Raw genomic sequence first — 23,255 nt, 5'->3', positions numbered from 1 at the left:
AAAAACAAAAAAAAAAAAAAAATAAATTTTTAATCCCCCCCCCCCCCCCAAAAGCTTAAAATAAACATTGAAGTTCAAATGAATTATAACATATGATATCACTTTTAAACAAAAACAGAAGTATATGGGTAAATTTGGATGTTTTTTCTGAAGTATTTAATATGTGTTTTTTTAATCATATCAGTATTTGAACTATTTTAAACGTTTTCTATTTTATGTTGAAACTGCTAGAGTGAAAGATAAGTGTGACTGTATGAGACGATAACAAGAATATTAATGATTCGAAATATAATATAATGTAATTTTAAATCTAATAATAGAAAGTAAATCTAAATATTTTCTTATATATAAAAATATTCATATTCTACAAAAACCCTTCAATTTTTTGTTACAACTTACAAAGCACTTTTTCTTTGACTTGAATCTACTTTGTCTTATTCATCCAATTTTGTTATCTATCAACAAGTTGGTTTGGTTTATATCCCATCAAATTCAAGTTGAGTTAGGGATTTTATTCTTTTAAAATTACTATTATTATTATTGTTATTATTTTGCTATGTCTCTCTGTCTTTTTCTAATAGGAGAATGTCATATACGTACCACACAATTATTAATTATTCTACCATACACGCCAAGTAAAATAGTTTAATAATTTCTTTAACAATTAATATGCCACTCTATCTTAAGAGTAAGGATAAGATCTACGTACATTTTATTTTTTTTATTTTTTAATTTGTATTTTATTTATAAAATTATAATAAATATGTTATTGTTATTACTGTAATAAATATACGACTTGTTCAGATTTGATAAGTAAATACATAGAATAACGTGACAGAAAAAAAAATTAGACAGAGAAAAAGATAAACCTACTTATGGTTTTTACTTTCAAGTTGAGTTGGTCTTGTGAGCCTTTATTTGACAAAATGGAAAAATAAACTCAAATTCAACGTTGGTAGGGATGTTACGTTTCGAAGATCATAGAGGTGGTAAAATAAGTTCATGAAATCATAATATGTTCTAGTTTGAACAGATAATTGACTCGTTAATGTATTAATTCAATTCATTTTAGCCTATCAAAATTTGAGCTTAAAATTTGGTAATAATCCCATAACTGAACGAATTGAGTTTTGTCCATTTCAGACTTTCAACTCAAATAATTTTTGAGTTGATCAATAATCCGTTCATTTACTATCTCAATCCATCTTGACCCTTCCAAATTCAGCCTAATTCGTCTATTTGACACCACTTAGGATAGATAAATTGGAAAAGTAAATAAATGAACATTGAAATTTAATTTCTATGGGCATAATGGTCCTCTAATGCTTGTTTAATTTGCACAATTTCTAAGAGGAAGATTAAAAAGGCTTCCCAATGTTAGTATCGTATAGTAAATTGATTATGCATATAGTCCTTGTTCAACACATGGAGTAAATGAATTTAGAACACTTTGAAAGACTAAATTATTTGTCGTAAAAGTGAACTTTAATTGACTTAACCTCCTTAATTAGTTGATTTAAACAACCTAAAAAGAGTTGTGAAAGAGTGAGAAAGACCAATGATCTTAGTTATCAGAATTCTCTTTATGTAAATGAACTAATTTTTGAAGTTAAATAAATTAATTTAATTTAATATTTTACATTTCGACATTTAAAAAATACTTCTTTTTATATTAATAAGATGAAAAACTGTGTCTTAAAATATTGGTCGATATATATATATATATATATATAGTTTGACTCTATAAAGTAAATTGTGACAAGTAAAAATGAACGAAATGAATACTAAACATATATAATTTAAGACTTTTGTTGCTCCTACAGTATACATAAATATATGCGATCGCACAAGTAATAAAGGATTTAGTCGAGATGTTGTTTCCACAGAAACTTAATTATATGATTGAATGTCTAATTGGAATTTCGATTGTTATTATTTGAGAAGTTCAACAATTTAGTTGAGTCTTCTAATCGTCACATCTATGATTTTTCTGAATTACTATAATTGCGGGTTGACATTACTGATGAACATTATGTCGATAGCTTTAAGCCTATTTAAACTAATCCAACACTTATATTTTTATGATCGTAAGAAAATAACGAAATGCATTCAAATCTTCGTTTTCTTGGACTTCTACTCAAATTTCAAAGTCCCAAATTACTAGTTTTAATTTGGGAAAATTGTATATAATAGCAAACTATTAATTCAAATTAAATGCTATAAATATACTTTGATTTAATTGTACCCTATAACAAACTATTGCTATTTAAGCCACTCTCCCTGGTGGAATCTCGCAAACCACTCTCGTTTGGTGGCAGTCTCGCTCGCCTCTCTCGCTTTTATACAAACACAAATGTATAAAATGTGTTTGTGTTTGTATAAAGCGAGAGGAAATTGTATATATACATATATTTTCGTTCCCCTCTCTCCCCTCTCCCAGATCTCGCTCGCCACTCTCCCAAATCTCGCTCGCCACCCTGCTTATACAAACAGAAACGAAATGTATAAATTAGCGCTTCTATTTGTATAAAGCGAGAGAAAATTGTATATACACATGCAATTACATATATCTTCGTCCTAAACACTTATAAATTATACAATACAAATATTTCCCTGCCCAGTTTTCTTTTGCCTTTCTCTCTTTCTCGTTTTATACATACACAGATTATACAATTGATCAGTTGTATACAACTGCTTTCTTTTGTATATGTATAGCGAATTATACAATTGCCTTCTTTGTATATGTATAACGAATTATACAACTGTTTTTTTTGTATATGTATAGCGAATTATACATATATATGTTTGCTATGGAGCGCAATTATGCAAACTTTGCTATAGCATACAAATATGAATTTTGTGTTTGCTATATGTGAAAGTTGCTCTTTTAATTTCACACGTCTTCATTCTAATCTTACACATCTAAAACATCATATTAAGCTCAATGTAATAAAGTTAATATTCAAAAAACGATTAAAAATTATTCCAATTTGAGATAAATAATAACTAAATATATGCTTTTTGCTCGAATTGAACATCAACTTTCTTTATCATAGATTGAGAAGAGTTTTCATCAATTTATTTATAAAACAAGAATCTATTACTTTCAATTATATTTTGATTTTTGCTCAAATATTATTCAAATTTGTCATGACTTATATTGGTTCATGTCTTATTATTTTGAATAATTTTATGGATGACCACCAAACTTTTACTGTAAAAAGTATTTGGAATTATGAATAAGGATACACCAAACACATTAAACTATTATTTTAACGAAAAAGGTCGCTCAATTTTATTTAAGTATCATGAACGTAATTAAAATTTTATCTTTAACCAATTATTCAGCTTTTTGCCAAAACTTCATAGAAATGTGACATTTGCCCATTTCAAACTTTCAACTCAAATAATTTTTGAGTTGATCAATAATCCATTTATTTACTATCTCAATCCATCTTTACCCTTCCAAATTCAACCTAATTCGTCTATTTGACACCACTTAGGACAGATAAATTGGAAAAGTAAATAAATAAACATTGAATTTAATTTATTTGGGCATTATGGTCCTCTAATGCTTGTTTAATTTGCACAATTTCTAAGAAGAAGATTGAAAATGCTTCCCAATGTTAGGATTGTATATTGAATTGATTATGCATATAGTCCTTGTTCAACACATGGAGTAAATGAATTTAGAACAATATGAAAGACTAAAATATTTGTTGTAAAAGTGAACTTTAATTGACTTGACTTCTCCTTAATTAGTTGATATAAACAACCTAAAAATATTTGTTTGTAAAACCATTTGTCTTAGTTTTCAGAAGTCTCTTTGTTAGTACTTTATACCCCTTTTAGTTTACTTTTTTTATCTGTCATATTTCGCTTTATAAAAAATAATTTAATTAATCTTTGAAATTAAATAAATTAGGTTAATTTGACATTTAAATTTAGATATTTAAAAATTATACGAAAATATTATAAATTATAATTTTTCTCATATGATGAAAAATTACGTCTTAAAATATTGGTCAATGTCTGTATAGTTTGATTCTCAAAAGGAACGCTAACAAGTAAAAAGTGAATGTAGGAGTACTAAACATAATTTTTGTTGCTTCTAACATATATACAAATATATGAGATCATACAAGTAATAAAGGATCTATTAATTTCTCTGAATTATTAATTGTGGGTTGATATTACTTATGTGCATTATATCGATAGCTCTAAGTTTATTTAAACTAATCCAGTGCCTATATTTTTACGATGGTAAGAAAATAACAAAATGCATTTAAATCTCTTGTTTTCAAGTACAATTAACGAGCCACAAATAGTGTTCAACTATTTTGTTAAATAATCAAACAATTACGATCAAGAATAAACAAATAACTTAATGATGGAAAACCAATAGATATTAAAATTTTCAAACGTCAATTTTCATGTAACACTTAGAATTATGAAGTTTAGTTTCTTTTGTTTACACATGAGCATTTCAATATCCTCAAACACCAAACTAAATCATTTGATATAAATAATAACTAAATATATGCTTTTTGCTCGAATTGAACATCAACTTTCTTTATCATAGATTGAGAAGAGTTTTCATCAATTTATTTATAAAACAAGAATCTATTACTTTCAATTATATTTTGATTTTTGCTCAAATATTATTCAAATTTGTTATGACTTATATTAATTGGTTCATGTCTTATTATTTTGAATAATTTTATGGATGACCACTAAACTTTTACTTTAAAAAGTATTTGGAATTATGAATAAGGATACACCAAACACATTAAACTATTATTTTAACGAAAAAGGTCGCTCAATTTTATTTAAGTATCATGAACGTAATTAAAATTTTATCTTTAAGTAAAGATGAAAAGATCTTAATTATTTCATGACAATCCATGTCGATGATAATATAAATTAATTTTTCAATATACTGTTGATATATATAAGTTAAACTGAGATGGAAGTACTAGTAAGTATTATTTTTCAAAAGATGAATAATAAAGGTATGAAAAGAGGAAAGTTAGCTGTTGAAGCCAAAGGAGATTTAATTATTCTTTACCTAACCATTAAAACCTTTTGTTGTACTAATTGTCTAAACTGAAGACTAATTAGTAAATTGAATGCGGCAATTCTATTCTAAAGCCGTTTTTCCCGCTCTAAGCAACGGGAAAAATCAAGAGATTAAAAAAATTGACTGCTTAATTGAGTATTTTACTATCAATCAATGTGGTGCAGTAAATGAATTCCTCTTATCTTAATTAGAAATTTCAGATTCGAGTCTTGAGTATGAAAATCCTTGTTAGAGAGTGCTTCTCCCTAAATAGCGTTTTATACTATGCGAATCTAAAATAGTCGACTTTAATATAAGTATAGGATATCGAATGGAAATAAAAAATAATATAAGTACTTTTATTTTCGACCGTATCAATTAGTCAAGAATTTTCCACTTTTCAACTTTACCACCCCATCAGTAAAAAGAGCAGAAAAGAATTTTCTGCTAAATGACGTGGATGTATTAATATTGGTCATTTTTATTGGTCTTATTTTAATCTATATATTTCTTGATAGATAATGGTTAATATGAATACTAATATTAATTAATGTTTAATTAGTATAAGATTTTGAGTAATAATTGAGAGGAAAAATAATAATATTAAAGATAAATTATGTTTTTCTCTTGTTTGAAAATGATAAGTAAAATAAAAATATATATTTAATATAATAAACAAGTAAAAGTGAACGAAAGGGTACTTAATAAATTACATCCCAAACTCTCCTTTTTTATACAAAATCCCCTTGAATTTGACTGCTATAGTTTCTTTTGAATTAGTGCACTTTCCAACTAATTAACCTTGTTTTGTGTAAAGGGTAAACACCTCTACGCAATTTGCTCATTTTTTAAATATGATATTTGGTATTCTGTATTTATTTGATCTGATTAATTTCAATCCACTCTCCTCAACATTTAAGGGATAAATGCTCCTTACCATGGGCTTGTTTGATACAATGAAAAATATTTTCTTAAATAATAAGTAGTGAACGTTTTACTTTTTTAGTATTTAGTAAATGAATAAAATAATGTTATTTTAAAAGAAATTATAAGTAATTTCAGGGATATAATAGTCAAGGAATGGGGGTTGGGGTGTTTGGTGGGTGGGGAAAAGACCATACATTTGAAATATCATTATGGTAAGTGGTACTTGTCTTTTCTATTCTATTAACAAAGTCTTTATCTTGTTTTTAAGGAGCATAATTTATTTTTTTTAAAATATTTTCCTCCATTTCAAAACACCCCATACATTTTTTGAAAAATTATTTAAATACACATTTTATTTTACCATAATCTCTAAAATTTTCTACCATTTAAAAAAATTTCAAAATCCCCTCTTAGATACATCACTCTCCTCTCGCTGATACATCCTTATCCCCTTCTCGGATACATTTCTCTCCTCTCACTGATACATTTCTATCCCCTCTCGGATACATTTCCTCCCCTCTCTGATACATCCATCACCTATATATCCGGATGTCTGATGATATATCCAGAAGTCCAATGATATATCAGGATGTCCTACCTCTCTCTGTTACATCCCTCACTTATGTATTCGGGTGTCCAGTGATGTATTCGGGAAGTCCAGTGATGTATCCAAAATCCATAAATTTTAAGGAATTTTTATAATTTAAAAAAGAGTAGAAAAATAATGTAATTAGTTCTTGATACTACGAGATTTATATAAATTATACAAATTTTCTATTCTCACGACTTGAATCAAGACCATTGTTTAAGACGGTACAAACAATTTTCATAGTCGGCAAAAAAAAAATTAACTCAAAAAGCATATTTAACAGACCAAGTCAAAATATTGAACTTCAAATTCACCTAATTAAATATTGGTTCTATGACTCTTATCATTATTAATAATGCTAATCCTGGTTTACCACCACGTCATTAGGATCAAAGAATTGACACATTTTGACTTTTTGAAATTGGGGGTTTGCCGTCCAAAATTTATGGCAACTTGAGATTTGAAAGGTCTTTTCATATAAATAAAAACCCTGGGCCACATCAACATTAGCCACACAATAAAAGTAGTCAATCCAAATTGTTACGATTAAAACGTGCAACTCCATTATTAACAGGTTTATTATCGTAACTCAATGAGTAAGGGACACTTCATAACACAAAATAAACTTTAGCCTTTATGAATTAGACTAATCATTCTCTTAATCTTTCTTCTAGAAAAACTAATGACATGGATGAAGATAAAGAAAGATACATCATTTGTCCAATATTTTATATTTGTCTTTGCTGCTCATTTTAATGAAAATTTGTGAATCAAAATATCGTATTATGTCAGACAATAGTTTTCAAGGCTTAACTTTGTGGATTCGGAAACTGAACTATATTTTACCTGGTAAGACATAATAGTGGATTATAAACTAAACTTAATCCTCTAACCACAGAAGTTTAATAGAAATTAAGCGGCATAACTTAATATGTTATATTATGATATGAAAAAAATAATTTTTTTTCCTAGCCATCTTTTTTCGAATAACAACGGCATTTTCAATCATCTTTTTGTTATTGAAAGTGCAAAAAATTAAGAATCACCAATATAAAAAAGCAAAAAATAATACGTGCAAATGACCCTAATATGATTCCATGACTCAACAGCGTTGACTAATCTAAGCAGCCAAACCTACAAATTTGACACGAATTGCATATTTATATTTTAAAAAAAGAAGATAAATATGTACTATACTTCATAAATTGTGTCTGCAAAGAAGTTGATAACTCTATAGACATATTATACAGCAACTTGTAACACGAGTAAATAACACCCTTTTATTGGTGTGAGTTTCAATCAGTTCAAGACCGAATAATTGCTACAAGAAAAGTAAGTTACTAAAGACAGCATTTCTTTTTCGAGTTTCTCATCTGATGTCTAGTACCCATATTGAAGCCCAACTAATTGGGATTTGCACCAGATAGAGCTTCGAACCGTTAGATAGCGCTCCTTATCAAGGATTAACATATCTAAACAAGCTAAATGTGATGTTTTAAAGTAACAAAACCATAGGAAAGTACACATCCAGAAACTGTTAAAGCAGTTAAGACTCTGAAATTACCTCTTTACTACTACAATTTGTTATTGTAAATTGTCTATTAGACAGGAGTTTCTTCCGTAGTTAGTATATCATCTAGTTGATGCAAACACAACAATCACCATAACTCATAACTAAACTATGGAACTGGATAGCACAACAATCACACAGCCTAATCTACCATTCTAACTCCTTTTTCTAATAACTGAACTTTGAAAGTCAATGGATGATGGGCCGGCTGGTGGCTGCTCTACCTTTGTTCACTTAAATACCAGATTTGGTATAACGAAGATTCAATTTTGTGGCGTATGCCTACCACACATACCACGCCATACTTACCTTTACCGAAGCTGCCATTCTAAATTTTACCTGATTGGAGCAACGAACATTGAATGTTGTATATAAGCAATTCATCAGAATTAGAAGTACCTGCAATATACCAAATTCGAACAGATGAAAATAGAATTTACATGATGCATACACGTTAAACCAAGTGACCTAGGATGGAAAGAGGCTTACATAACATTCAGCATCAGCAAAGGAAGCAAAAAAACTGATATGTTCAATTGGTCATAACGATCTTCAAACTGAAAAAAGTGTCTTCAAAACCGTACCTTTGAAAAACAATAAAAATACCTGCACAGTCACCATAGCATTCAATTGCAGCAAAACATTCAAGAAATAGTCCAAGAATTGGTCAGGTCAAGATCAAGTATATCTTGTATCTTGAAAAACAGACTACTTGACCACCAAATGCAGTTACCCTAGTTTAATTTAAGTAGAAAACAGCATCATATTAAAGGGATGTGCTGTACCTCATGAAGTCTCCACAGCAGAGGTCAATCCAGCTATTAAGATAATCAGGTATTGCAGGTTCTGCTAAAAATATTTCTAGAAAAACACTACATACAAATTTCTAGAGAATATTTTCTAAAGACGACCCATAACCATCAGGAGAGAGACCCCACCCCTGCAGTAAACTAGGTAAATATGGATTAGGGGAGAAGATTATGAGTTATGACACCTACTGAAGCTGAAGAATATAATGTGAATCGACAACCTCAAGGTTCGATGCATGAAAGAACTTATATAACCCCCTCTAAGTTCTTCTCTGGCACCTTTAAGGAATTAAATCGTGTCCATCGCTCTTCATAACTGCACCAACAGGATTAAAAGGTCCAAGTTAATAGAGAACTAGACTACCTTCTTCTGTACAGAATATGTCACCCCAAGGAACCAGGTATGTACTATTCCCATTAGTCTGGATGGAAGAAAGTTTCCATCAAAGCAACAAGACAGGCAATGCAAATACTTTCCTTCACACAAGCCAAAAAGCATCATGAAAGTATCACACCAACTTCCTGAAATGAACAAACAAGAGAAAAGGATGAGAATGGAAAGCTCTTGTCAATTAAACAACAATAATGCAATCAAATAACCATAGCAATTATTTGATCACAAAGCACCTGTTTTCAGAATGGAAACAGAAAAGTCCTCTCATAGATGCGGTATTACAAAGATACACTTCAACTTTGTTTAACTTCGCAACATGACAACATCAATGCAGAGGCTATTAAAATGAGCAAACCTTAGCCGAGAAGTAGGAAATAAATAAGTATTTAAGAAAAAAAAATACTCAGGTCCTGGGAATATATCATTCTGTTTTTACTCCGATAGAAACAAAAGGAAGACGTAAGCAAAAAGTTAACTTCTTACCATAGAAACAGAATCGGAAAAAAAGGAAAAAAAACAGGAGATTCATTCACTTGATGGCAATCATGTCAATTGAGAAGAATCAATAAAATAATTAATGTCTAAATGTTACTCCATGTTACAGAAATTACAAATTACAGTGGCAGAAGAAATAATCAAGAATTACAAGTTTCAGGGACTTCAACTCATAAGGGAACTACAATTAGCACTGAGTTGCCATGTAGCTGCTCAACTTTCAGATATGCTCTGCAGTGGGTGCCAATGGAGCAATTCCCAAGTAGCTTGCGTGTGACAATTTCCTTCCATACCTCACCTTAGATATCAATAATGTTTATTCTGTTTGTTGTCCCTTTTAAGCTGAACCTTCAACTTCTTACTACCTAATTGGCAACCATTCATCATACTGATTGCAGTTTGTGCAGCTGCTGTAGAGTCATAACTTACAAATCCTGCAGAATGAAGTTCAGATGATAAGCTAAATAGTGGAAATACTCATTATGATTGACAGTAACTTTGCATTTCAAGGTCCCTACCAAAACATTTGCTAACACCAGTTGCTTTGTCAACGAAAACCTTGGCACTCAAAACCCTACCAAAAGGCTGAAATGCATTTGCAAGCTCTTGATCACCAAATTCTTGAGGAATATGGTAAATAAATAGATTAGCACCAGGTGGACCTGTAAAAAACAAAATTGTTTTTGATAAGTACAGTTTTATTTCTACATGTTTAACTACCACTGCCAAGTACAATAGTTCAAGTGACACCTACACCACTGAATTGCATAAAGCATTACCAACGACAAATATTACAAACTTGTGCAATGTTTAATTTGAGTTCCTGTCTATATGGACCAGAATCTCTATATGCTGCTCATCTCACAAGGTTGGTTAAGTTTGAAATTTGTCGATTAAAGTTCAAATCAACATGCTGTAAGACTATACTTGCTGTAACACTTAGGAATAGCTATATAGCCTCTTCGATACTTGCTATGACACACATGTATTAGATATCATTGGTCAGATATCACATGCATTTATGAAATCCTATATAAATTAAGTAAATCCAAATATAATAGATTCTAGTGACACACATGTATAAGATATTATTGATCAGAGATCACATGCATTTGTGGAATCCTTTATAAATTAAGTAAAAACCAAACATAATAGATTATACTATCTTCTTCTTCTACTTCTTTTCTCTATGACGAGGAACAATTTCCAGAAAATAATTAACCAAAATAAAGACAAGCAGCCTCATTCAGCACCTGATTAGCTAGAGAAGTTCTAGAGCTAAAAAAGTCACAAAATAAAGGTTCAACAACCTTCAACCTGACCCCCTGTACTTGAACTGACACTTGAAGATGCTGCAGAATGACTGTTGGTCGTACTAGGGGGAATTGAACCAGGAGAACCACTTGGTGGTCTGGCATTCATAACACCTCCAGGATATGGCATTGAATACTGAATCCCTGGAACAGCAGGGTAAGCGGATCCATAACTTCCAGGTGACATGGCATAATTTCTTGGGCTAATTCCAGGCGAAAGATCAGGTGCACCTCCACGTAGAGCACTTGCTTGGTTTATTGGTGGGACTATATTCTGAAATGCGGACTGATTCTGCATTGATGGTAGGCGATACTGCATGAGCCCATATGCCCCAGGAGTCTGCAAAGTGAGCATATTAACTATGCACTGACCTTTAAATTGATAAACAAAACCAAAATGGGAAAGAAAGGAACGATGAAACTAAGGTAAATGATCATCTCAATTCACATTGAAAATTGTAATAATTGCTGGAATTTTCAGGAGAGAAGCATGTCAATTCAAATAGTACTTTTGTAATAAGAAAATGACATTTCATTAAAGCTAGTACCAAGAAGGTACTGAAAAAGTATAAAAAGGAGTATTCAGAGCAAAATACAAAGCAATAAGCTTGATAACCAGATTTACTCGAGAATGCAAGTCAACCAACCTGATAACCATAGCCATTGTATGGTGGCATGTAGCCCATAGGTAGGGCTCCAAACAAAGAGGGATGCTGTCTAGAGTCGGAAGCATGAGATATAGATTTCTGAGCCCTCCGGGCTTGCCTTTCCTTTTCAGTATCTGCCCATTTGACTACCAAAGGGACAGTAGCACCCTGGACATAAAAGTGTTTGACTAATTTGATAACAATATTCCAGAAAATAGAAGTCATGAATAAGTGAAACTTGACAGCCGCATAATGAGAAATAGCACATCTAATTAAATAGCTTTGGCACCCGTTCACCAGACAAACTAAGGTCTCATTGTAAGGTTATTGGAAAATTGCAGCAGAAACGAATATGATGATGGATCCAGGTCATCACTCGCTCTCAACTCCAATAAACTTCTAGTGAAGTATTCAAATTTTAGAAACAGTCCAGCCAAGAGTGCACATGTTAATCAAATGGTATAGCACTAACCAGCCTTACTCCAGCATCATAATGATGCATAAAATTACTAAATGGTGGAACACTACAATCCATTTATAAATATGCATTTCAAATGTTAAAAATTCACATAAATATCGAAATTAAATTTTCCACTGAATATTTATAGTATCAACTTTAGATGAGAACACCGCCTATTGACAAACTGCTGTGAATAAAAAATTCCCCTAAATAGATGAGCTTTCTGTAGGAATAAAGCCTGAATCTCATAACATGATAATTAAGGGTCTGTTTGGAAAGCCACCTGGTAATTAGAATTGGTATAATTACTGGGGTAGTAATTGTCAGTATGGTAATTACACAACCTAGTAATTACACTGATCTGTTTGTTTGCCACAATGTAACTATAGTGTAATTACACATGTACTATTTGGATGCACAATTGCAATCATAAGATTATATTAAATTTTAAAAATAAAAGTTAATTATTTAAAATTTATATTAGACAAATAAGAAACTTTATAAATGATACAAAATCAAACATTTAAGATGAATATTGTCTTCTAAAAATATGTTAATTTATAAACATATGTTCTTAACTAATATATGAAAAAATAATTGATTTATATTTTTCAAATTAGTATATTTCAATTGAATTAATCATAAAAACTAAAAGTACAAGATATCTATGAATAAATGCATGTTTGACAAACAGATTAATATTATAAATAAAAATATAAATATCATATATAATTAAAATATTTGACAAAAAGATAACCTATCAACTCTAACTAAATTTTTTAACATAATACTCTCATGTCAAATTTCAACATAACGTACACAAATATGATTTACAAGAAAAGGAAAACATAAGTCTCTAACCTTACTCAACAATGAATTCTACTTTAATTTAAAAATTAGAATACTAACAAAACTATGCTAATGAAAAATAATATGCATAGCATAAAAAGTAGATAATTCGAAAAATTGAATGGAACCACATTAAGTAAAGGTTGAAAATGAGAAGGAAATGAAATATAAATAATAATTAAAAAAAAGAACTTTTAGAATTTTTTAGAATGATAAAAAAAAAAAAAAAATTTAAAAATAATAGAAATAAAAAATAAATTAAAACGAAAAATAAAAAGAAGAAATTAAAAAGTAATCAGCTTGTAATTACACCATGTAAATACCAGCAATTCACAACCCTCCCTGAGAATTGGAGAGTGTAATTACCCTGTCAATTGCACTCAATTACCTGCTGACCAAGTAATTACATAGTCAACCAAACACGCACAGTGTAATTACACCTAATTACACCAAATCCAATTACCAGGCCAACTTTCCAAACAGGCCTTAAGTTTCCTTTAACAATAAATAATTCTTTCAACACGAAAAATGATTTGATATTCTTCCCCAAGCATGAGATAAAATTGAATAGACAGTTGCAATCAAGCGTCTCATTATTTCAGTCAAGAGCCTCAAGACTCCAAGCACGAATGCCATGTTGAAATGACCTAAAAAAAATCACCGGATAACGTCTTTGAATTCCTCTGAACAGTGAATGTCAGCAAATAGGCCATTGTGTTGGCCCTGCAACAACAGGGCAATAAATAAGCCATTCACATGACAGACACATGATGACTGACAAATGACCCCAATCTAAAGCCAACACAGTTGGTGCTTCCATGATGACAGATGCTATTCCTGCAAGGAGTACTTACACAAACATTGCAAAGACAGCAGGACAAATGTATTGAATTAGGTTATTCCCATCCTGAATGTTTAACAAGTTCTACAACACCAGAGGAAGGACTATCACCAGAACAACTGCTTAAAGAATACCCACACTAAAATCACTGCACTTATAAAATCCTATTCATTTTATGCACAAATGTTGGACATATGGCCACTATGCATACTGAAAAATCAATTTCAAGGGCCTCATATCAGCAGTCAACTTGCAGATTGAAACAAACCTCCATCTTATGCTTTCCATGGAGGGCATCTATTGCTGCAACTGCTTGTTCTTTTTTCTCATACTTCAGAAAAGCACATCCTTCAAGAAAGAAGATAATGTAGGAGATGAATTAATTTCTCCCACACAAAACCATTGAACTTAAGAGAGATAATACCAGATATACCTTTACTAGTTTGCTGAGAACCTCTGAGAATCTGCAAATCTTTAATGACTCCATATTGAGAGAACAAGGCAGATACTTCAGGATCAGAGACATTCTTTGGAAGCATACCAACAAAAAGCTTGTGCTCTGGATTCAGGTTAAGGAAAAGAACAAGGAAAGAAAAAGAAAACAAGAGAGGAAAAGTTATTTATTATTCTATTTAGTATCACAAAAAGAATAATGATGACAATGGTAAGAGTAGAACTTTAGATTAAAAGAGGAGGTTAAATATGAAAAGGTCAGAACAAATATGATAACAAGAGAATTTAAATTATAGTACACCTAGTCTTTCCAACTCGCCATCAGCATACTTCACTTGCAACGGACTAGAAGCCTGAATTGGAAACAGAAACCAGCATGACTTATTAACAAAAATACAGGCAAACATGTGATACGGATATAAAAGAACTGCAGACACATGTAACCTTAACAAGCTTAATGGGTACAGATATCAACTCCCAGACAAAACTAGGTGATGACTTAGATACATGAAATGCTTTTCTTTGATCAGCATTGAAAAAGTGAAACTTAATCACTTCACTACAATATGCAAGAGTTCAAATGCTTAGTTTGGAGATAAATATACTAGAGGCATGCATACAGTTTAATAGTCAGGTTAGTGTGGGAAACCATAAGGATCCAACGTGCATTAGAAGAAATCTGGTTCTTGACCAATCTATGATGCCAAACACCTCTACTATCTCCACTTTTCTTGATTTCTTTTGATCAGTATCTCTACTACAATCTTCTTTATATATTTTGGGTTAATTTCTCTGCTAGTTCATTCAACCAACCATGAAACTTTGTAAGAAAATAAATTACTCTAGAGAGAACTTCCAGTACTCATTCTTTCTTTTTGTTTTTTGGAAATCTTCTTGTTCTTCACTGAGAAGAAGATAAAAAGAAGCAGAGAACTGGTGAAAAACATAAGACCCATAAAAGAAGCAGAGAACTGGTGAAAAACATAAGATCCATATTAGATCAACGTATGCAGCCTTTTATCTTTCCTTTTACTTGAACAGGGGCCGCACCTTCCATACAACACCCCAGCTGGTGGCAGGGTAAGTAATGTCCAAATACTTCATCCTTTTCTCGGTTCAAATGTCTCCATACAATTCTTATTTCTCTCCTGATATGTTTTGCTTATGTTTTGCTAATAATTCTTACAGCTGCAACTGTACTCACAGTAAGCCACCAGCTTGATTCTCAGGCGCTGTATTTATAACTAAAAACTGTGGAGAAGTTTCCCCCATGCAGATTTTGTTGTACAAACATACTGAGTAAGTTATTTTAGTTGGTTAAGACTAATCACTCATCTTCTTTTCTAGTTTCCACTATTTGGAAATATCAAATGAAACGAAGTGAAGCTTGAACTCGGAATTCAAGTCTTGATAATGCCCACTCCCAACTGGAATTCTGGGAAAGCCTTTAGCCTCAAAAAAGCAATCTGCTTCCCTACTAGAGTTCAGGAGTTAAAGCAATTTGCACTAGATTCCAAAAACCTTTTCTCATAGAACGTCCTATCAAGTCACAGTTTCTCAATGGAGAGTATTTTACATCTACGATGTTATGATTTTTGTTGTACAATCACTTGCCATTTATAGTGCCATTACAGAACAGATGGTCCTACATTCTACACGCTGAAAGTTGAAACACAGAAAATTCCATATGATTCCTCTGAAATATAGAGTCAAACAATTGAATTTCACAGCCATGATCAACCTCAAACTGTCAAATCAACAATTACAGGTCAGATAAATAAAACTTCATGTCTCAGAGTATCTGTACAAAAGACTTGAACAAGCACAAAATCAGTAGGCTATAAATTCTCGGTTTAAAAACTAAAACATAGTTTATACGACGTGGAAAATGAGGTAATTAAATATCAAAATCAGAGAATTAGAGAACAGCGCAGAGATTCCATGGCATCACAAAAATCAGAGATCTTTTCTAATTACTTAAAGAAGGTCATCAATTATCAAAAGTTCAGTTTTTTAAATGATCAGTGCAGAGATTACACGGCATATAAGTAACAAAAATCTTCTTTTTCTTTAACTAATTAAGGTACATTACAGTAATGGAAATCTACTTCAATTAATTAAGTAAAAAACGTAATGTATGTACTGAATGATTATAAAATAGAAGAAAACTAACCCCGGGAAGCGTCTTTTTGTTGTGGCATGCATTAACTGCCTTATCCGCTTCTTCTCTAGATGGACAGATCACAAAACAACAGCCTGAAAACAGCAAAATTAGGGTTAGAGTAATGCAATCACGCATCTAGAGAGTACAAATCTTAAAGTAAGTGTGATAAAAACATGTTGCTGCAATTGCACATTGGCGATCCAGAAATCAGGCGGAGAAGTAGAGAAGAGGAAGTGAGTGACATAAATTTGAGAACCTCGAGAAGCACGCGTAGTTTTGTCTTTGATGATGTTGACTTCATCAACAATAGCAAACTCTTGAAACATTTCGACAAGTTGTGATTCCGTCATGTGCTTCGGTACTTGACCTACAAACAACTTCACGCTCTCTTCGCTCTGCTGCTCCTCCTGCCTCTCCTCCTCCCTCTGCAACTCCGCCATTACTGCAACAACGCCCACACACACACTCTCCCCCTCTCTCTCTTACTCACAAACACACTTTCTCTCTCTAAAAGTCTTCGACAACTGTGTCGATCTCTTCAATTTTCTGTATATTTTCTTCTTCTTCTGCGCCGGGTCTTCGCTGATTTCGGAAAATTAGGGGATTTTTAGATGGCAAAATTGGATCTTCACCATTTTTAAATTCATATTATCCGGTTCTTACAATACCCTTGGTTTCTCTATTTTATTACAATATTACCACGGACCGTTCTTCATATATGAGAAATTTCAAATGGCAAAATGGGATCTTCACCATTTTTAAATTAATATTTTTGAAGTCGTTAATACCCTTTCTATCACTAGTTTATTACAAGAATGCCACTGTAGTATTTTTCTGCTACTTGGCATTGATCATTTGACAGATCAGACACGTCGGCCGATGATTGTTTGTCATAAATTTGAGTACTTTCTCCGTCTTGTTTTATGTGATACTTTTTGATTCGATATTAAAATATATTTTTTAAAATTTATGATCTAATTTAGATAATTGTGTCGCTAGAAATGTTTGTTTCATTAAGAATATAAGAAAAAATTTAAAATTAAATTATTAGTTATTATCATAAGACGATTTTTTATTTATTTTTTGAATGGATTAAAAAGAAATGAATTGTAATGAAGATCTGAAACAGCTTGCACTCGAATTTACGTTATTACCCTTTGTTTTAAAAAATGTCAGCTGTTTGGTCCCACATTTCCAGTTGTTATTTTTCACATAAGATGGGCCTACATTAACTGTTATGCATTGCTCTGTTTACCTTTTAAATGGTAAAATTTTAATTGTTAACTTTAGTATCTATTTTTATGTTTTATTTTTATATGTAGAAAAAAATATTGGTCTTAATTAATATAATATTTTTTAGTTGGTTTTAAAAAGAATAATAGTATATCTTTTTATTTGACAAATCTTTAATGACATTATCAATATTTTACTTAGATTGGTTTCTACTTGGCAAAAAATTTATAAAAATGTACTTTTCTATTTAAAAATTTATTTACGGTAAGGATAGTTTTGAAACATTGCAAAAAAAAATTCATTTATTTTAAACTGAAATCTCATATACTCATAAGTCATAACTGATATTTAAGGCAATTTTTATATGCACATCCGATAAAAAATTTCATCTTTAATCGTGTACATTTGAATTATTCCCAAAAAGAATATATATATATAAAATGAGCACAAGTTAAATGACAACCCCAGATCGGGATATTTGAGGCCATCATTTAATTTATACCCGATATTAAATTTTTTGCACGTTTATTCACTTTGAACACAACTTCGCACACATGTGACTAAAGTTTGAAAATTCACGTCTAACTTTAAACATTGTTGTTTGAAGTGTGGCTTTGTAAAAAGCAAATATCAGACATTTTCATCTGAAAATTGATGACATTTGCCAAGGTAAATATACGACATTTATCAGATGTCGAGAGTATTATATGAAACCATTTGTTAAATAACATGCATCACTTTTTTAACGAAGAATATATTCACTCAAAATTAAAGTGTATATTTAAAGAACTCATACCATTTGAATAATAACCTACTGCAAAACTAACATTTGACATTGCTTAAAAAAACACAAAATTGACAGCTTTGACAAGAAAATGTGCAGACTGGAATTATGGATAAGGGCATATATCCTGTCACCACTTCATCCTGGCCCCTCCAATTAAAATTTTCCCAAGCTGGCCAACTTCAAATGCTAATAATGTTCCACTCTATTCCATCAATCACTCTCATAAGACTTTTTCTTACATATTCCTCAACAACTCTTTTCAATCAAAAACACAAACAAGTTATAAGGCACTCTTTGCTCCTTTATGATATATAGTAGACAACAAACAGCACCATCATCAATAGATAACAAGAATAAATTCATTGATAAATTTACTGTAAATTTGTAAGTAGATGTTTTGATATGATACATCTTGACTCTTGAGGTAAAATTGAGAAGTGGAAGGGAAAACGTTCCGTTCCGTTCCACTTCAAAAGAATGGATTGTAATATCAGTCACTAGTGTTTAGGAACCTACAGCCTATAGTAAAACAAAAGGTGGTACATATTCAACATCATTTCCTCCCTTTTTATGGATCTCTGAGAGGAGCTGTACAGTATCTCAAATGGTCGCGCCAATGAAATAAGATGGCTTAAGATCAAATGGCCTTTAGTCCAGCCATCCCCCGAAGCTTCTCGCAGAGTACAAAAGTAATCATGGTTTGTGGAGCCAATCTTGCAAATATTGCAAAGCCTCTGAAATTTTTTCAAATTCAAGAAACAGATAATTATTGACTTAATTAGTAACTTAACCTGCAGGAACTAAATTACTTACAGCAGATCAGGGATGTTTCGACTTACCCTTTGTAAAGACCAGAAGGACCTTCAGTGCGAAGTACCTGGAATCATAAGGTTTCATGAAACATTAGTTTAAGATCATCTGAGTATTGTAGGAGTATGATCACAAGCATCCCGAAAACTTCCCAAATGTTTTTCCTAACCCCTACTGCTCTAATATACCCTATCCTGTGTCCCTCAAACACCTAATGATGGCTTTGCAGTAGCTCATTCTCAATGAAGTATCTTATCATTCAGTTCTTCCCCTCTATATTAAGTTTTTGTCAGTCTTTTGATGAAAAGATGGATGAAAGACGAAAATAATCTTACCCTGAATGCAAAGCTATACACCTAGCGAAGAAGGCTTGACTATGTTAAAAAGTACGCTTTGTTAAAGTAAAAAACAATGGAATAACTTGCTGAACACAATTGTGGATAAATAACCATAGGAAAGAGTGGAGTAAGAGGCTGCAAAGTAACAACCTGATATGCACAGTGCAATCCATTTCTGTACAGTCCGGCACAATTTGATTCTCTCTGCAACATAAGACGGGTTTTAACCATGTCCATTGGTGCTGTCATAACCGTGCTTACTGACCCTGCAATGGTACTTGAGCTTCACAATATGCAAAAGAAGAGTTAGCATATATTGGGACTGCAAATGACAAAACGTAGAAGTAAAACATAAATAAAAGATGAAACATTCTCGTAACATCAGCTCAGATTGGTAGAGTAGGACATTGATCTCCACAAAATAAAGACAATTACTTTCTGGGCAATGTAAGAGCTAACGAAACATAGTCAGCTTTTAGTTTCAGTGCATTCCAACAACACTCCAAAGCTAGGAAAAGATTAACAGTGTTGTTCATAGTGTAATAATCTGAGGATGCATGCTTGTGAAAATTTAGATAACTTTTCAAGAGTCAGTTCCTACCTAAATGAAAGATGTGGGAAATAGAAATTAACTAAATGCAGGCCAACTACTGGATCTCTATTTCAGGCTAATTATACAGATTCATAACTTATAACCATCCTTTTAGTCAAAGTGCTCAGTAGCCTTGCATCCAGAAAAGAAGGTGCATTACTTCAACTCAATCATACAGTCGCATGTTCTCTAAAAATAGTGAGCACATTGGACTATATTTACAGTGATGGGAAGTGTGCCTACATGAGATGAAGGTGAAATCCCTCCTCCAGGGGAGTATACTTTATTAGTGCCTGCTTGGATTCATCATATGTGGCCAACTGAGATGCAGTCAAAGTGGCAGCTCTAGCCATAGCAGGCCCAACTCCCTTCCAAAGAGCTCTTACTCCTTCTTCTGAAGCAATTCTCCTCATTTCATGGATTGGTCCTAAGCTTGATCTTGTGTTCATTTGCATCCGTACCTGGAAACCAGCATAACAAATGAGGATTGTTCAGGAGAAACCATAAAGCCTAAAAAAAAGAGAGTACCTTCAAGACTTCCACAGGATTGGTCAGTGCTGTGGCAACGGCCCCTGAGAATGCTCCAGATGCAATCTTCACCAAGATATTGGTGGACTCAAAAGCCAATTCACAGAGATATTTTGATGGTTCGTATAATCCTAAACGGAGACCACCATAAAGAACTGACCTCAAGTGAGATGCAGTCAAGGTGGCAGCTCTAGCCATAGCAGGCCCAACTCCCTTCCAAAGAGCTCTTACTCCTTCTTCTGAAGCAATTCTCCTCATTTCATGGATTGGTCCTAAGCTTGATCTTGTGTTCATTTGCATCCGTACCTGGAAACCAGCATAACAAATGAGGATTGTTCAGGAGAAACCATAAAGCCTAAAAAAAAGAGAGTACCTTCAAGACTTCCACAGGATTGGTCAGTGCTGTGGCAACGGCCCCTGAGAATGCTCCAGATGCAATCTTCACCAAGATATTGGTGGACTCAAAAGCCAATTCACAGAGATATTTTGATGGTTCGTATAATCCTAAACGGAGACCACCATAAAGAACTGACCTCATCAATGAAGGTGCCAATCCCAGATACAAGGATCTCAGTCCTTCACTTTCAACTACTTGAAGAGAAAGCTTCCCCTAACACCAATGCAATGGGAAAAATCACATAAGCTGCAGCTATTAACCAAGATATATATTTCTAAGCTATAATAAAAAGGGATATAAGCCGTAAAAGCCTAAGCTTCCTGTCATACCATTCCGACCAAAGGACCTCTCTGACCAACAAGTTGCATCTGCAGTCTAACTTTCAAAACATCTGCACACAATAAGCACAATCATGCATCTTTATTTAGTAAAAGACTGCCTTTCACTGAAAACTAACTACAATCAGGGTGGAGAGAGGAGGAATTAGGTTATGCACCCATTCCTTCCATATCCTTGCAGTTTTTGCTCTTCTAATTTAAGTTATAAAGACCCAAGTACATGGAACAACATATGATAATGTAGGACATTCATGTAGTTAGTTCACCAAAATTGAATGCTTGTCCCCTTTACACGTTCTTGAGTAGTGTAGTGATCATATAGATCTCATGAACTTTAAATAGTTATATGAGAAAAATAAACAGTGATTAGGAACTCTCTTTCTCCTTCTTTAAAGGAGAGGTAATTACATTGAATGACAAACCACCCGAGTAAAATATAGGACATTCAACTCAATACCCCAAATCTTTTTTTGAATTTCTCTCTCACCCTCTTGGGTGGCAATACATTTTGCAACTCCGAAGTCACATCATCAATAGATCCGTACTATTTGATATTATCCGGTCTTGTCTGGTTGCAACAAAGGATTACTTTCTACCATGAGCTTTAACTAAATTGGCCAAGCAAAATCAAAGTGATAGCTGATTCTAAGCAGATGCTTGGACATGAATTGAGTAATATTTATAAGAAAAGTAGTATTTACAACAACAACATACCTAGCATCATCCTGCAAGTGGGGTCTGCGGAGGGTAGGATGTACGCAAACCTTACCCCTACCTTTGAGGGGTAGAGAGGTTGTTTCCGGTAAAACCTCAGCTCAAAACAAATGCAATAAAGCATGATAGAGAGAAAAAAACCGGCAGCAAAATATCAAGATAAACATTGTTTGGTTATATAGGATAAAGAAAAGTAGTAGTATTTGATGTTGAAAAATGGTATTTGAAAGTTGAAGTCGTGTTTCAACAAGCATTTCACTTGAAAAAAAGTTCAAAATTTTATAATTGGGAAAAAGAATTTCACAAATAGTTTTTCAAATTTGAGAGACTCATCTTCAAAAACTAACCAAAAATCATTTTCTCACCATCAATAAAATGCTAGGCAACATTTGCATCTAAAAAGTTTTCTCCTTTATACCACCCCTTTACTTTTAAGCTCAAAGCAACAAAATGCTTCCAAATTCAATAGAGGTGTATGAGGTAGAATCAACAAATAATCATAAAATTAAGTGAAGAAAGAACCTAAAGGATGAGTGACTGCTGTTGCAGCAGCAACAGACATTCCACTTGTACCAAAATGAGACACAACATCTGAGGCTGAAACACCCCATTTTCGTCTCTCCTTCACCTCCATGGATCCTGAGGAAAAAAAAAACCCAAATCAGAATTCATTTAAAAAAAAAAAAAAAAACTTTCCCCATAACGAGATACAACAAACTATGCTTATTCTGAACCAAAAAAAAAATAAAAATCAAATTTTGATGGATAACACAACTTATTAAATGGGTATATAGAAATGGGGTTCAATCACAAACCTGAAGGGAGAGTTTTCCCGGTTGCCGGCGTCGAGTCGCCGGCCATTCTTGATTTTTCCGAAATGGGTCTGCTGCGTTTCTGTTTTTTTTTTTTTTTTTTTTTTTTTTTTTGCTTTATTTAAAATTGAAGGGT

General features: G+C 32.3%; 2 protein-coding genes across 2 annotated transcripts; both read right to left on the bottom strand.

Moving 5' to 3' along the window:
- Positions 1-9,857: 9,857 nt before the first annotated feature.
- Positions 9,858-17,197, bottom strand: LOC102593664 (RNA-binding protein BRN1). Its single transcript, XM_006366313.2, has 9 exons — positions 16,827-17,197; positions 16,580-16,662; positions 14,708-14,759; positions 14,387-14,512; positions 14,222-14,301; positions 11,804-11,971; positions 11,154-11,496; positions 10,362-10,505; positions 9,858-10,277 (listed from the first exon to the last, which is right to left on the bottom strand). The coding sequence occupies exons 1-9, from the start codon at positions 17,008-17,010 to the stop codon at positions 10,150-10,152; spliced, it is 1,308 nt and encodes a 435-aa protein (XP_006366375.1). The 5' UTR covers positions 17,011-17,197; the 3' UTR covers positions 9,858-10,149.
- A 1,730-nt stretch (positions 17,198-18,927) lies between these two features.
- On the bottom strand, positions 18,928-23,213 carry LOC102593341 (mitochondrial substrate carrier family protein ucpB). Its single transcript, XM_006366312.2, has 9 exons — positions 23,123-23,213; positions 22,830-22,946; positions 21,585-21,646; positions 21,392-21,468; positions 20,859-21,018; positions 20,574-20,791; positions 19,889-20,021; positions 19,430-19,467; positions 18,928-19,324 (listed from the first exon to the last, which is right to left on the bottom strand). The coding sequence occupies exons 1-9, from the start codon at positions 23,166-23,168 to the stop codon at positions 19,228-19,230; spliced, it is 948 nt and encodes a 315-aa protein (XP_006366374.1). The 5' UTR covers positions 23,169-23,213; the 3' UTR covers positions 18,928-19,227.
- Between the last annotated feature and the right edge of the window lie 42 nt (positions 23,214-23,255).

The sequence above is a fragment of the Solanum tuberosum genome, unplaced genomic scaffold, assembly GCF_000226075.1.
Source record: "Solanum tuberosum cultivar DM 1-3 516 R44 unplaced genomic scaffold, SolTub_3.0 scf00603, whole genome shotgun sequence".
In the NCBI taxonomy this organism is placed as follows: domain Eukaryota; kingdom Viridiplantae; phylum Streptophyta; class Magnoliopsida; order Solanales; family Solanaceae; genus Solanum; species Solanum tuberosum.
The sequence above is the reverse complement of the archived record's forward strand: the minus strand, read 5'-3'. Positions and strand labels throughout refer to the sequence as shown.

Coding starts and splice junctions, on each gene's coding strand:
- LOC102593341 (XM_006366312.2), bottom strand. CDS start 23,168: ATGGCCGGCGACTCGACGCCGGCAACCGGGAAAACTCTCCCTTCAG. Junction 22,947..23,122: donor CGGGAAAACTCTCCCTTCAG/GTTTGTGATTGA, acceptor TTTTTTCCTCAG/GATCCATGGAGGTGAAGGAG. Junction 21,469..21,584: donor GAGGTCCTTTGGTCGGAATG/GTATGACAGGAA, acceptor CATTGGTGTTAG/GGGAAGCTTTCTCTTCAAGT.
- LOC102593664 (XM_006366313.2), bottom strand. CDS start 17,010: ATGGCGGAGTTGCAGAGGGAGGAGGAGAGGCAGGAGGAGCAGCAGAGC. Junction 14,513..14,707: donor TGGCGAGTTGGAAAGACTAG/GTGTACTATAAT, acceptor ACCTGAATCCAG/AGCACAAGCTTTTTGTTGGT. Junction 10,506..11,153: donor TACAGGGGGTCAGGTTGAAG/GTTGTTGAACCT, acceptor TGTTTTTTACAG/GTCCACCTGGTGCTAATCTA.